Source organism: Haliotis rubra, unplaced genomic scaffold, assembly GCF_003918875.1.
Source record: "Haliotis rubra isolate DU_JTF1 unplaced genomic scaffold, ASM391887v1 Scf43, whole genome shotgun sequence".
In the NCBI taxonomy this organism is placed as follows: Eukaryota; Metazoa; Mollusca; class Gastropoda; order Lepetellida; family Haliotidae; genus Haliotis; species Haliotis rubra.
Window position 1 is genome coordinate 911,305 of NW_025767113.1, and position 14,876 is coordinate 926,180.

The 14,876-nt window shown below is 43.3% G+C and overlaps 1 protein-coding gene across 1 annotated transcript in view; it reads right to left on the bottom strand.

The window, feature by feature from the left end:
- Nucleotides 1-3,834: 3,834 nt before the first annotated feature.
- Nucleotides 3,835-14,876, bottom strand: part of LOC124288964 (putative amine oxidase [copper-containing]) — a 32,608-nt gene continuing 21,566 nt past the window's right edge. Inside the window, exon 4 of the mRNA XM_046725557.1 lies at nucleotides 3,835-5,306. Within this exon, the coding sequence (XP_046581513.1) occupies nucleotides 5,163-5,306 (144 nt within the window). The 3' untranslated portion in view covers nucleotides 3,835-5,162. The remainder of the gene's footprint in view (nucleotides 5,307-14,876) is intronic.

Sequence of the window (14,876 nt, forward strand, 5' to 3'; positions counted from 1 at the left end):
TGCATGACTTGGGTACTGCTGTGCATGACTGTTGTGTGTCTTGGGTACTGCTATGCATGACTTAAATACTGCTGTGCATGACTTGGGTACTGCTGAGCATGACTTAGGTAATGCTGTGCATGACTTGGGTACTGCTGTGCATGACTTAAAATACTGCTGTGCGTGTCTTGGGTACTGCTGAGCATGACTTGGATACTGCTGTGCATGGCTTGGGTTACTGCTGTGCATGACTTGGGTACTGCTGTGCATGTCTTGGGTACTGCTGTGCGTGGCTTGGGTACTGCTGAGCATAAGCTTAAGGTACTGCTGAGCATGACTTGGATACTGCTGTGCATATTGCGTTGCTAGACTGCTATGCGTGTCTCTAGGGTACTGCTGAGCATGACTTGGGTACTGCTGTGCATGGTACTTTGGGTACTGCTGAGCATGACTTGGATACTAGCTGTGGCTTGGGTACTGCTGGCATGACTTGGTTACTGCTGAGCATGACTTGGGTACTGCTGCGCATGACTTGGGTACTGCTGAGCATGACTTGGGTACTGCTGTGCATGACTTGGTACTGCTGAGCATGACTTGGGTACTGCTGTGCATGACTTGGGTGTCTGCTGAGCATGACTTGGGTACTGCTGTGCGTGGCAGGGTACTGCTACATGACTTGGGTACTGCTGTGCGTGACTTGGGTACTGCTGTGCATGACTTGGGTACTGCTGTGCATGACTGTGTACTGCAGTGCGTGTCTTGGGTACTGCTGAGCATGACTTGGGTACTGCTGTGCATGACTTGGGTACTGCTGAGCATGACTTGGGTACTGCTGTGCATGACTTGGGTACTGCTGTGCATGACTTGGGTACTGCTGTGCATGACTTGGGTACTGCATGTTGCATGACTTTGGATACTGCTGTGCATGACTTGGGTACTGCTGTGCATGACTTGGCATGACTTGGGCACTGATTGGGTACTGCTGTGATACTGCATGACTTGGGTACCGCTGTGCATGACTTGGGTACTGCTGGGCATGGCGTGGCTTGGTTACTGCTGTGCATGACTTGGGTACTGCTGAGCATGACTTGGGTACTGTTGCGTGGCTTGGGTACCGCTATGCATGACTTGGGTACTGCTGTGCATGACTTGGGTACTGCTGTGCATGACTGTTGTGCGTGTCTTGGGTACTGCTGTGCATGACTTGGGTACTGCTGTGCATGACTTGGGGTACTGCTGAGCATGACTTGGGTAATGCTGTGCATGACTTGGGTACTGCTGTGCATGACTTGGGTACTGCTGTGCGTGTCTTGGGTACTGCTGAGCATGACTTGGATACTGCTGTGCTGACTTGATTACTGCTGTGCATGACTTGGGTACTGCTGTGCATGTCTTGGGTACTGCTGTGCGTGTCTTGGGTACTGCTGAGCATAGCTTGGGTACTGCTGAGCATGACTTGGGTACTGCTGTGCATGACTGCTATGCGTGTCTCGGGTACTGCTGTGCATGACTTAGGTACTGCTGTGCATGACTTGGGTACTGCTGAGCATGACTTGGTTACTGCTGTGCATGACTTGGGTACTGCTGTGTGTGACTTTGGTACTGCTATGCGTGTCTTGAGTACTTCTGAGCATGGCTTGGGTACTGCTGTGTATGACTTGGGTATTGCTGTGCATGACTTGGGTACTGCTGTGCGTTGCTTGGGTACTGCTATGCGTGGCTTGGGTACTAGTGCGTGTCTTGGGTACTGCTGTGCGTGGCTTGGGTACTTGTGCGTGGCTAGGATACCGCTGAGCATGGCTTGGGTACTGTTATTCGTGGCTTGGGTACTGGGTACTGCATGACTTGGGTACTGCTATGCGTGGCTTGGGTACTGCTGAGCGTGACTTTGGTACTGCTGTGCGTGGTTTCGGTACCGCTGTTCGTGGCTATGGTACTTTTAGAGCATGGCTTGTTTATCGATATGCATGACTAGAGTACTGCTGAGCGTGGTTAAAATACTGATGCGGTGGCTTGGATACCGCTGAGCGTGGTATAAATACTGATGCGGTGGCTTGGATACTGCTGAGCGTGGTATAAGTACTGATGCGGTGGCTTGGATACCGCTGAGCGTGGTTTAAATACTGATGTGGTGGCTTGGATACTGCTGAGCGTGGTATAAATACTGATGCGGTGGCTTGGATACTGCTGAGCGTGGTTTAAATACTGATGCGGTGGCTTGGGTGCTGCTGAGCATGGCTTGTGTACTGCTGAGCAAATCTTGGGTACTACTTTGCATGGCGTGGCAGTCAGGCAATATCTTATGGATAACAACTTCTTGATTTATTTTTCACAACGTTTCTGGGCTAGTTCTTGCCCCTTCTTCAGGTGAATAATGGTGATAGTGAACAGTACAGTATATATAGATGTACAGGAAGCCAGATATGTAAACTAAGTATATATAAGCGCAAGGGAAGAAGGAGGTATAATTAAGCATGTACAAACAATGCAGTGAGATCAAAGAGCAGAATACAATGATAAAGCATGCTTTACAATAAGGGTTTAGGGTGTGTTAACATAGCAGAGTGGCTAAAGCAGATTGAGTTTGCGCTTGTATATACTCGATTTACATATCTGGCTTCCTGTACATCTATATATATACTGTACTGTTCACTATCACAATTATCCACCTCAAGAAGGGGCAAGAACTAGCCCAGAAACGGTGTGAAAATACGTCAAGAAGTTGTTATCCATGAGATTTGTCTTGTATTACTACACCAACTTCTAAATGCCTGGGTGTTTCTGATCATGTCTGCTCAAGACAACACTGTCAGTATATCACATCGAGATATCACGGAGGTGTCGTGAGATGTCTGATGCATCACCCACAAGCTGTCACTCAGATCACTCAGGCCACTCAGGTCACTCAGGTCACTCAGGTCACTCAGGTCACTCAGGTCACGCAGGTCACTCAGGTCACGCAGGTCACTCAGATCACTCAGGTCACTCAGGTCACTCAGGTCACTCAGGTCACGCAGGTCACTCAGATCACTCAGGTCACTCAGATCACGCAGGTCACTCAGATCACTCAGGTCACGCAGGTCACTCAGGTCACTCAGATCACTCAGATCACTCAGGTCACGCAGGTCACTCAGGTCACTCAGATCACTCAGGTCACTCAGATCACTCAGGTCACTCAGATCACTCAGGTCACTCAGATCACTCAGATCACTCAGGTCACGCAGGTCACTCAGATTACTCCAGGTCACTCAGATTATTCAGATCACTCAGGTCACTCAAGGTATGCCATTACCAGGACAGCGCATACTGTCCGTGACCAAAACAGGGTGAGTGACTTTCCGTCGTCATATACTCCAGCAGAGGGGCGGTGGGGTAGCCTAGTGGTTAAAGCGTTGGCTCGTCACGCCGAAGACCCGGGTTCGATTCCCCACATGGGCACAATGTGTTAAGCCCATTTCTGGTGTCCCCGCCGTGATATTGCTGGAATATTGCTAAAAGCGGCGTAAAACCAAACTCAGTCAGTCATATACTCCAGCGACCTTCTTAGCGACCTTCTAAACAAACCAACTGGAACACGAAGACAGTCTGTCTGACGATTGCTGTGCCACTATGTTGGGGCGCAGATAGCAATATTCCAGCTACACCGTCGCTCACAGAAAGCCACCGAGTAACTAGTGACTGAAAGCATGAACAACGAGTACGGCTCCTTGTAGGAGACCGCTGTCAGCGGGCCTTAGGAGGGTACCTGGACGGAACTACGGTCGAGATTCGTCAATATTAATTTGATCGGAGTTTGGCGAGAAGGCTGGGGTTTATGCTGACGTTTCAGACGGACATTTAGGAAACAATACTTGGTTCGTTTGACAAATCTTATTTCAAAATACATTCAAAGTGATTCATCAGCATAAAGCATTCATCTTAAAGAATCATTGAAACATGACAGTTTAGATACATATTACCAGAAACCCATCCGAGAGGTGCATGGTGTTACCTCAAATACCGGAAATCAAAACTTGAGCACACGAGTATCAGGCAATCGATAGTTGAGCCTGTGAGGCCACATGCAGGAATTGTTTCTGTAGACTATATGATGGAGTGGGTAACTAGTCCACGATCAGAAAGCATGGAGATTATAGAGGCTCCCATACCCGACTGCTTGGTATGTTGGAGTCCAGTGAGTATGTATGAAGCATGCACCAGATGACCCTAGGCATCCACAGACCTTACATGAGTCTGTCTGTCCCACTAGGAACACTGGGGACTGGGTACGGACAGAATCACGTGATATGACAATACATCACAACCAGTATTTAGACATGTAAACGGTGATGAAGTCATTCCGTAACTATATACCATCGGCTACATGTTCCGGTGTACACGTGTAAAACATATGATTATTCATGAGCAGAATATTTACATACATGACACGTGAAGACACGTGGCAACGTAAAGAGATAGCAGACTGAGTACACCCTGGTATCTACGCCCGTGCCACAGTGTGTCATTGGGGCGATAAAGCTCGAGACAGATCTGAATACAGCTTGGAGCTCCATGTCAATACGACATCAGTAAACTCCTCCTGACAAGAATCATCAATTTCAAACTACATGTATTCCTAAGGACCTTTTAGTAAAATTTGTCAAGTAGAAGTTTTAAATTGGACATCCAGATACTGCTTATAGCCTGATACTAACTGGAGGTTCATATGCCATACAAGAATACCGTTGATGTCCTATTTTGCAGAATGTTTGTTGACACGTAAAGGTTCCAAAACAAGTTAGATTATAAGCCCAGCAAAGCTTCACTCCCCCCAGCCAACATGGCAGGGCCAGCACAAACACAGCTTCTCACACAAACCACTTCACAACATAACGGTACTTGAAGAATACTTTGTGCCTAAAACTTTGATGCTGCTAATTTTCCTTGTTAATATCTTTTCCACAACTTCTACACCATCATTGATCTCGGTCTAATGGTGCTCGTCATTCCCGTTGGCGGACACATGCTCTTCTTGGTCGTGATGAACGTACGAACTTTCTATAGCGCACGACGGATTCCGCTCCACCATGGCGTCATAGTCTGGAGTTTTAGGGATGCAGCGTGGCTTCTCCGCATTACCGTATCTCACCACCCGGGCGCCCTTCTCGGGGTGGTGGCTGTCTTTATACTCCACCCTGATGGAGTCACGTGACTGGGAGGACGGGCACTCCTCGAAGTAGTTGTAGGGAAGCAGGGCAAAGCTGAGATGTGCCCCGGGGGTGGGGTGATGGGCATGTCCTCAGTGTGGGGATGTGATGGACGCCCATGCTGATCCAGGCCACCAGGTCCTGAAACATCATGAGGATATCAGTTGTTATCTAACACTTCATGAAGTGTTTTTCGGGACATGTGACACAAGATTTGCCAAAGAACAAATGGCGTTGATCAAGACTATAACGATGTTCCAGGGACGAACACTATCGATTCGATTCAGCCACAATTCTCTGGCACAAAGCAACATGTTCTAGAATTGTTATATTCACATTAACGTTAATGATATCAGTCAGTATCCACACAATGGTGAGTAGGGTCAGACTGGCACCAACCAACTTATTTGAGAAGCATTTAGAAATTGGAGCACTAAGAACGGATAAGAATATATGGATGAACAACGTCTATGACTACAGCGAGAGCGACGTTCCATTGTAGGTACCAGCACCGTTATCAAGCAAGTGGTGAACAGAATGATGATGATGATGATGATTTACCTTCCGAGATAATGCGTATTTATGGAGTTTCCCGGTTTTAATCGTTGAGATTGGTCGTGAAGGTTTGTCTCTGTCCCACTGGATGAGACTTAAAATCAGGAAACTCCGAGAAGCTATCTACATCAAAAGACTTCACGCATAAACGCTTCCATCTACACCATGCTCGGTGTTGTTATTGTTAACTGGCTTCCCTGTGCTTCTGCAGTCCTAGTCTCAGTTGTACTGTACAAACATCTCCCTCACACTTGTATATGTTACAGTCAGATTGTGAAATCAGTTATTTCATGAAATAACGAAGAGGGTCAGCATTTCAACTATCCCTACTGCTCGTTCTCTTTCTTCCTGGGTTAACCTTGGCATTCTCTCTGTGTGAATTTATGTGCAGTGATATTGCAGTGTTGGACCGGCCATACTGATTTTTCGCACGATCTTTCACATGTATCCGACTAAGACATGTGTTTCGTGTTTCTGAGAGTCAGGGCCACAAAATGCGTTTTGGCGATTTGTTTCGTGCATCACGAACATTGGCAATCGTTATCAAGCACATTTACATCACATTTGATACAAACGTCCAAACCTATTTATATAGCCAATAGCGAACTGGCTGATCCTCAAATGACTGAAATTTTTAGTCATTTCACGAAATGACTGATTTCACAATCTGACTGTAACATATATATGTTACTCCACCCTCATTCTGTTCATCATTTGCTTGAGAACGGTGTTAGATCCTACACCGAAACGTCGCTCTTTCTGTAATAATCAAGTTGTTCATCCACGTATTGTTATCCTTCCCAGTACTAACTAACCAGTAACCATGTCCCAACGGTTTATACTAAGAAGGCTATAACTGTTATCCTTCCTCAGTACTAACTAACCAGTAACCATGTCCCAACGGTTTATACTAAGAAGGCTATCACTGTTATCCTTCCTCAGTACTAACTAACCAGCAACCATGTCCCAACGGTTTATACTAAGAAGGCTATAACTGTTATCCTTCCCCAGTACTAACTAACCAGTAACCATGTCCCAACGGTTTATACTAAGAAGGCTATAACTGTTATCCTTCCTCAGTACTAACTAACCAGCAACCATGTCCCAACGGTTTATACTAAGAAGGCTATAACTGTTATCCTTCCCCAGTACTAACTAACCAGTAACCATGTCCCAACGGTTTATACTAAAGAAGGCTATAACTGTAATCCTTCCTCAGTACTAACTAACCAGTAACCATGTCCCAACGGTTTATACTAAGAAGGCTATAACTGTTATCCTTCCTCAGTACTAACTAACCAGCAACCATGTCCCAACGGTTTATACTAAGAAGGCTATAACTGTTATCCTTCCCCAGTACTAACTAACCAGTAACCATGTCCCAACGGTTTATACCAAGAAGGCTATAACTGTAATCCTTCCCCAGTACTAACTAACCAGCAACCATGTCCCAACGGTTTATACTAAGAAGGCTATAACTGTTATCCTTCCCCAGTACTAACTAACCAGTAACCATGTCCCAACGGTTTATACTAAGAAGGCTATAACTGTTATCCTTCCCCAGTACTAACTAACCAGTAACCATGTCCCAACGGTTTATACTAAGAAGGCTATAACTGTAATCCTTCCCAGTACTAACTAACCAGCAACCATGTCCCAACGGTTTATACTAAGAAGGCTATAACTGTTATCCTTCCCCAGTACTAACTAACCAGTAACCATGTCCCAACGGTTTATACTAAAGAAGGCTATAACTGTTATCCTTCCCAGTACTAACTAACCAGTAACCATGTCCAAACGGTTTATACCAAGAAGGCTATAACTGTAATCCTTCCCCAGTACTAACTAACCAGCAACCATGTCCCAACGGTTTAAACTAAGAAGGCTGTAACTGTAATCCTTCCCCAGTACTAACTAACCAGTAACCATGTCCCAACGGTTTATACTAAGAAGGCTATAACTGTTATCCTTCCCAGTACTAACTAACCAGTAACCATGTCCCAACGGTTTATACTAAAGAAGGCTATAACTGTTATCCTTCCCCAGTACTAACTAACCAGTAACCATGTCCCAACGGTTTATACTAAGAAGGCTATAACTGTTATCCTTCCCCAGTACTAACTAACCAGTAACCATGTCCCAACGGTTTATACTAAGAAGGCTATAACTGTAATCCTTCCTCAGTACTAACTAACCAGTAACCATGTCCCAACGGTTTATACTAAGAAGGCTATAACTGTTATCCTTCCTCAGTACTAACTAACCAGTAACCATGTCCCAACGGTTTATACTAAGAAGGCTATAACTGTTATCCTTCCCAGTAGTAACTAACCAGTAACCATGTCCCAACGGTTTATACCAAGAAGGCTATAACTGTAATCCTTCCCCAGTACTAACTAACCAGCAACCATGTCCCAACGGTTTATACTAAGAAGGCTATAACTGTTATCCTTCCCAGTACTAACTAACCAGTAACCATGTCCCAACGGTTTATACTAAGAAGGCTATAACTGTTATCCTTCCCCAGTACTAACTAACCAGTAACCATGTCCCAACGGTTTATACTAAGAAGGCTATAACTGTAATCCTTCCCCAGTACTAACTAACCAGCAACCATGTCCCAACGGTTTATACTAAGAAGGCTATAACTGTTATCCTTCCCCAGTACTAACTAACCAGTAACCATGTCCCAACGGTTTATACTAAGAAGGCTATAACTGTTATCCTTCCCAGTACTAACTAACCAGTAACCATGTCCCAACGGTTTATACCAAGAAGGCTATAACTGTAATCCTTCCCCAGTACTAACTAACCAGCAACCATGTCCCAACGGTTTATACTAAGAAGGCTGTAACTGTAATCCTTCCCAGTACTAACTAACCAGCAACCATGTCCCAACGGTTTATACTAAGAAGGCTGTAACTGTAATCCTTCCTCAGTACTAACTAACCAGTAACCATGTCCCAACGGTTTATACTAAGAAGGCTATAACTGTTATCCTTCCCAGTACTAACTAACTAGTAACCATGTCCCAACGGTTTATACTAAGAAGGCTATAACTGTTATCCTTCCCCAGTACTAACTAACCAGTAACCATGTCCCAACGGTTTATACTAAGAAGGCTATAACTGTTATCCTTCCCCAGTACTAACTAACCAGTAACCATGTCCCAACGGTTTATACTAAGAAGGCTATAACTGTAATCCTTCCCCAGTACTAACTAACCAGCAACCATGTCCCAACGGTTTATACTAAGAAGGCTATAACTGTTATCCTTCCCCAGTACTAACTAACCAGTAACCATGTCCCAACGGTTTATACTAAGAAGGCTATAACTGTTATCCTTCCCCAGTACTAACTAACCAGTAACCATGTCCCAACGGTTTATACCAAGAAGGCTATAACTGTAATCCTTCCCAGTACTAACTAACCAGCAACCATGTCCCAACGGTTTATACTAAGAAGGCTGTAACTGTAATCCTTCCCCAGTACTAACTAACCAGCAACCATGTCCCAACGGTTTATACTAAGAAGGCTGTAACTGTAATCCTTCCCCAGTACTAACTAACCAGTAACCATGTCCCAACGGTTTATACTAAGACGGCTATAACTGTTATCCTTCCCCAGTACTAACTAACTAGTAACCATGTCCCAACGGTTTATACTAAGAAGGCTATAACTGTTATCCTTCCCAGTACTAACTAACCAGTAACCATGTCCCAACGGTTTATAGTAAGAAGGCTATAACTGTTATCCTTCCTCAGTACTAACTAACCAGCAACCATGTCCCAACGGTTTATACTAAGAAGGCTATAACTTTTATCCTTCCCCAGTACTAACTAACCAGTAACCATGTCCCAACGGTTTATACTAAGAAGGCTATAACTGTTATCCTTCTTCAGTACTAACTAACCAGTAACCATGTCCCAACGGTTTATACTAAGAAGGCTATAACTGTTATCCTTCCTCAGTACTAACTAACCAGCAACCATGTCCCAACGGTTTATACTAAGAAGGCTATAACTGTAATCCTTCCCAGTACTAACTAACCAGTAACCATGTCCCAACGGTTTATACTAAGAAGGCTATAACTGTTATCCTTCCTCAGTACTAACTAACCAGCAACCATGTCCCAACGGTTTATACTAAGAAGGCTATCACTGTTATCCTTCCTCAGTACTAACTAACCAGTAACCATGTCCCAACGGTTTATACTAAGAAGGCTATAACTGTTATCCTTCCCCAGTACTAACTAACCAGTAACCATGTCCCAACGGTTTATACCAAGAAGGCTATAACTGTAATCCTTCCCCAGTACTAACTAACCAGCAACCATGTCCCAACGGTTTATACTAAGAAGGCTGTAACTGTAATCCTTCCCCAGTACTAACTAACCAGTAACCATGTCCCAACGGTTTATACTAAGAAGGCTATAACTGTTATCCTTCCCCAGTACTAACTAACTAGTAACCATGTCCCAACGGTTTATACTAAAGAAGCCTATAACTGTTATCCTTCCCAGTACTAACTAACCAGTAACCATGTCCCAACGGTTTATAGTAAGAAGGCTATAACTGTTATCCTTCCTCAGTACTAACTAACCAGCAACCATGTCCCAACGGTTTATACTAAGAAGGCTATAACTGTTATCCTTCCTCAGTACTAACTAACCAGCAACCATGTCCCAACGGTTTATACTAAGAAGGCTATAACTTTTATCCTTCCCCAGTACTAACTAACCAGTAACCATGTCCCAACGGTTTATACTAAGAAGGCTATAACTGTTATCCTTCCTCAGTACTAACTAACCAGTAACCATGTCCCAACGGTTTATACTAAAGAAGGCTATAACTGTTATCCTTCCTCAGTACTAACTAACCAGCAACCATGTCCCAACGGTTTATACTAAGAAGGCTATAACTGTTATCCTTCCCCAGTACTAACTAACCAGTAACCATGTCCCAACGGTTTATACTAAGAAGGCTATAACTGTAATCCTTCCCCAGTACTAACTAACCAGCAACCATGTCCCAACGGTTTATACTAAGAAGGCTATAACTGTTATCCTTCCCAGTACTAACTAACCAGTAACCATGTCCCAACGGTTTATACTAAGAAGGCTATAACTGTTATCCTTCCCCAGTACTAACTAACCAGTAACCATGTCCCAACGGTTTATACTAAGAAGGCTATAACTGTAATCCTTCCTCAGTACTAACTAACCAGCAACCATGTCCCAACGGTTTATACTAAGAAGGCTATAACTGTTATCCTTCCCAGTACTAACTAACCAGTAACCATGTCCCAACGGTTTATACTAAGAAGGCTATAACTGTTATCCTTCCCAGTACTAACTAACCAGTAACCATGTCCCAACGGTTTATACTAAGAAGGCTATAACTGTAATCCTTCCCAGTACTAACTAACCAGCAACCATGTCCCAACGGTTTATACTAAGAAGGCTATAACTGTAATCCTTCCCCAGTACTAACTAACCAGCAACCATGTCCCAACGGTTTATACTAAGAAGGCTGTAACTGTAATCCTTCCCCAGTACTAACTAACCAGTAACCATGTCCCAACGGTTTATACTAAGAAGGCTATAACTGTTATCCTTCCCCAGTACTAACTAACTAGTAACCATGTCCCAACGGTTTATACTAAGAAGGCTATAACTGTTATCCTTCCCCAGTACTAACTAACCAGTAACCATGTCCCAACGGTTTATACTAAGAAGGCTATAACTGTTATCCTTCCCAGTACTAACTAACCAGTAACCATGTCCCAACGGTTTATACTAAGAAGGCTATAACTGTAATCCTTCCCAGTACTAACTAACCAGCAACCATGTCCCAACGGTTTATACTAAGAAGGCTATAACTGTTATCCTTCCCCAGTACTAACTAACCAGTAACCATGTCCCAACGGTTTTATACTAAGAAGGCTATAACTGTTATCCTTCCCCAGTACTAACTAACCAGTAACCATGTCCCAACGGTTTATACCAAGAAGGCTATAACTGTAATCCTTCCCCAGTACTAACTAACCAGCAACCATGTCCCAACGGTTTATACTAAGAAGGCTATAACTGTAATCCTTCCCCAGTACTAACTAACCAGCAACCATGTCCCAACGGTTTATACTAAGAAGGCTGTAACTGTAATCCTTCCCCAGTACTAACTAACCAGTAACCATGTCCCAACGGTTTATACTAAGACGGCTATAACTGTTATCCTTCCCCAGTACTAACTAACTAGTAACCATGTCCCAACGGTTTATACTAAGAAGGCTATAACTGTTATCCTTCCCCAGTACTAACTAACCAGTAACCATGTCCCAACGGTTTATAGTAAGAAGGCTATAACTGTTATCCTTCCTCAGTACTAACTAACCAGCAACCATGTCCCAACGGTTTATACTAAGAAGGCTATAACTTTTATCCTTCCCCAGTACTAACTAACCAGTAACCATGTCCCAACGGTTTATACTAAGAAGGCTATAACTGTTATCCTTCCCAGTACTAACTAACCAGTAACCATGTCCCAACGGTTTATACTAAGAAGGCTATAACTGTTATCCTTCCTCAGTACTAACTAACCAGCAACCATGTCCCAACGGTTTATACTAAGAAGGCTATAACTGTAATCCTTCCCCAGTACTAACTAACCAGTAACCATGTCCCAACGGTTTATACTAAGAAGGCTATAACTGTTATCCTTCCTCAGTACTAACTAACCAGCAACCATGTCCCAACGGTTTATACTAAGAAGGCTATCACTGTTATCCTTCCTCAGTACTAACTAACCAGTAACCATGTCCCAACGGTTTATACTAAGAAGGCTATAACTGTTATCCTTCCCCAGTACTAACTAACCAGTAACCATGTCCCAACGGTTTATACCAAGAAGGCTATAACTGTAATCCTTCCCCAGTACTAACTAACCAGCAACCATGTCCCAACGGTTTATACTAAGAAGGCTGTAACTGTAATCCTTCCCAGTACTAACTAACCAGTAACCATGTCCCAACGGTTTATACTAAGAAGGCTATAACTGTTATCCTTCCCCAGTACTAACTAACTAGTAACCATGTCCCAACGGTTTATACTAAGAAGCCTATAACTGTTATCCTTCCCAGTACTAACTAACCAGTAACCATGTCCCAACGGTTTATAGTAAGAAGGCTATAACTGTTATCCTTCCTCAGTACTAACTAACCAGCAACCATGTCCCAACGGTTTATACTAAGAAGGCTATAACTGTTATCCTTCCTCAGTACTAACTAACCAGCAACCATGTCCCAACGGTTTATACTAAGAAGGCTATAACTTTTATCCTTCCCCAGTACTAACTAACCAGTAACCATGTCCCAACGGTTTATACTAAGAAGGCTATAACTGTTATCCTTCCTCAGTACTAACTAACCAGTAACCATGTCCCAACGGTTTATACTAAGAAGGCTATAACTGTTATCCTTCCTCAGTACTAACTAACCAGCAACCATGTCCCAACGGTTTATACTAAGAAGGCTATAACTGTAATCCTTCCTCAGTACTAACTAACCAGCAACCATGTCCCAACGGTTTATACTAAGAAGGCTATAACTGTAATCCTTCCTCAGTACTAACTAACCAGTAACCATGTCCCAACGGTTTATACTAAGAAGGCTATAACTGTTATCCTTCCTCAGTACTAACTAACCAGTAACCATGTCCCAACGGTTTATAATACTAAGAAGGCTATAACTCTGTAATCCTTCCTCAGTACTAACTAACCAGCAACCATGTCCCAACGGTTTATACTAAGAAGGCTATAACTGTTATCCTTCCCCAGTACTAACTAACCAGTAACCATGTCCCAACGGTTTATACTAAGAAGGCTATAAAAGTAATCCTTCCCCAGTACTAACTAACCAGTAACCATGTCCCAACGGTTTATACTAAGAAGGCTATAACTGTTATCCTTCCTCAGTACTAACTAACCAGCAACCATGTCCCAACGGTTTATACTAAGAAGGCTATAACTGTAATCCTTCCCCAGTACTAACTAACCAGTAACCATGTCCCAACGGTTTATAGTAAGAAGGCTATAACTGTTATCCTTCCTCAGTACTAACTAACCAGTAACCATGTCCAAACGGTTTATACTAAGAAGGCTATAACTATTATCCTTCCCCAGTACTAACTAACCAGTAACCATGTCCCAACGGTTTATACTAAGAAGGCTATAACTGTTATCCTTCCCCAGTACTAACTAACCAGTAACCATGTCCCAACGGTTTATACTAAGAAGGCTGTAACTGTAATCCTTCCTCAGTACTAACTAACCAGTAACCATGTCCCAACGGTTTATAGTAAGAAGGCTATAACTGTTATCCTTCCCAGTACTAACTAACCAGTAACCATGTCCCAACGGTTTATACTAAGAAGGCTATAACTGTTATCCTTCCCCAGTACTAACTAACCAGTAACCATGTCCCAACGGTTTATACTAAGAAGGCTATAACTGTAATCCTTCCCCAGTACTAACTAACCAGCAACCATGTCCCAACGGTTTATACTAAGAAGGCTATAACTGTTATCCTTCCTCAGTACTAACTAACCAGTAACCATGTCCCAACGGTTTATACTAAGAAGGCTATAACTGTAATCCTTCCCCAGTACTAACTAACCAGTAACCATGTCCCAACGGTTTATACTAAGAAGGCTATAACTGTAATCCTTCCCAGTACTAACTAACCAGTAACCATGTCCCAACGGTTTATACTAAGAAGGCTATAACTGTAATCCTTCCCAGTACTAACTAACCAGTAACCATGTCCCAACGGTTTATACTAAGAAGGCTATAACTGTAATCCTTCCTCAGTACTAACTAACCAGTAACCATGTCCCAACGGTTTATACTAAGAAGGCTATAACTGTAATCCTTCCCCAGTACTAACTAACCAGTAACCATGTCCCAACGGTTTATACTAAGAAGGCTATAACTGTAATCCTTCCCCAGTACTAACTAACCAGTAACCATGTCCCAGGTTTATACTAAGAAGGCTATAACTGTAATCCTTCTTCAGTACTAACTAACCAGTAACCATGTCCCAACGGTTTATACTAAGAAGGCTATAACTGTTATCCTTCCTCAGTACTAACTAACCAGTAAC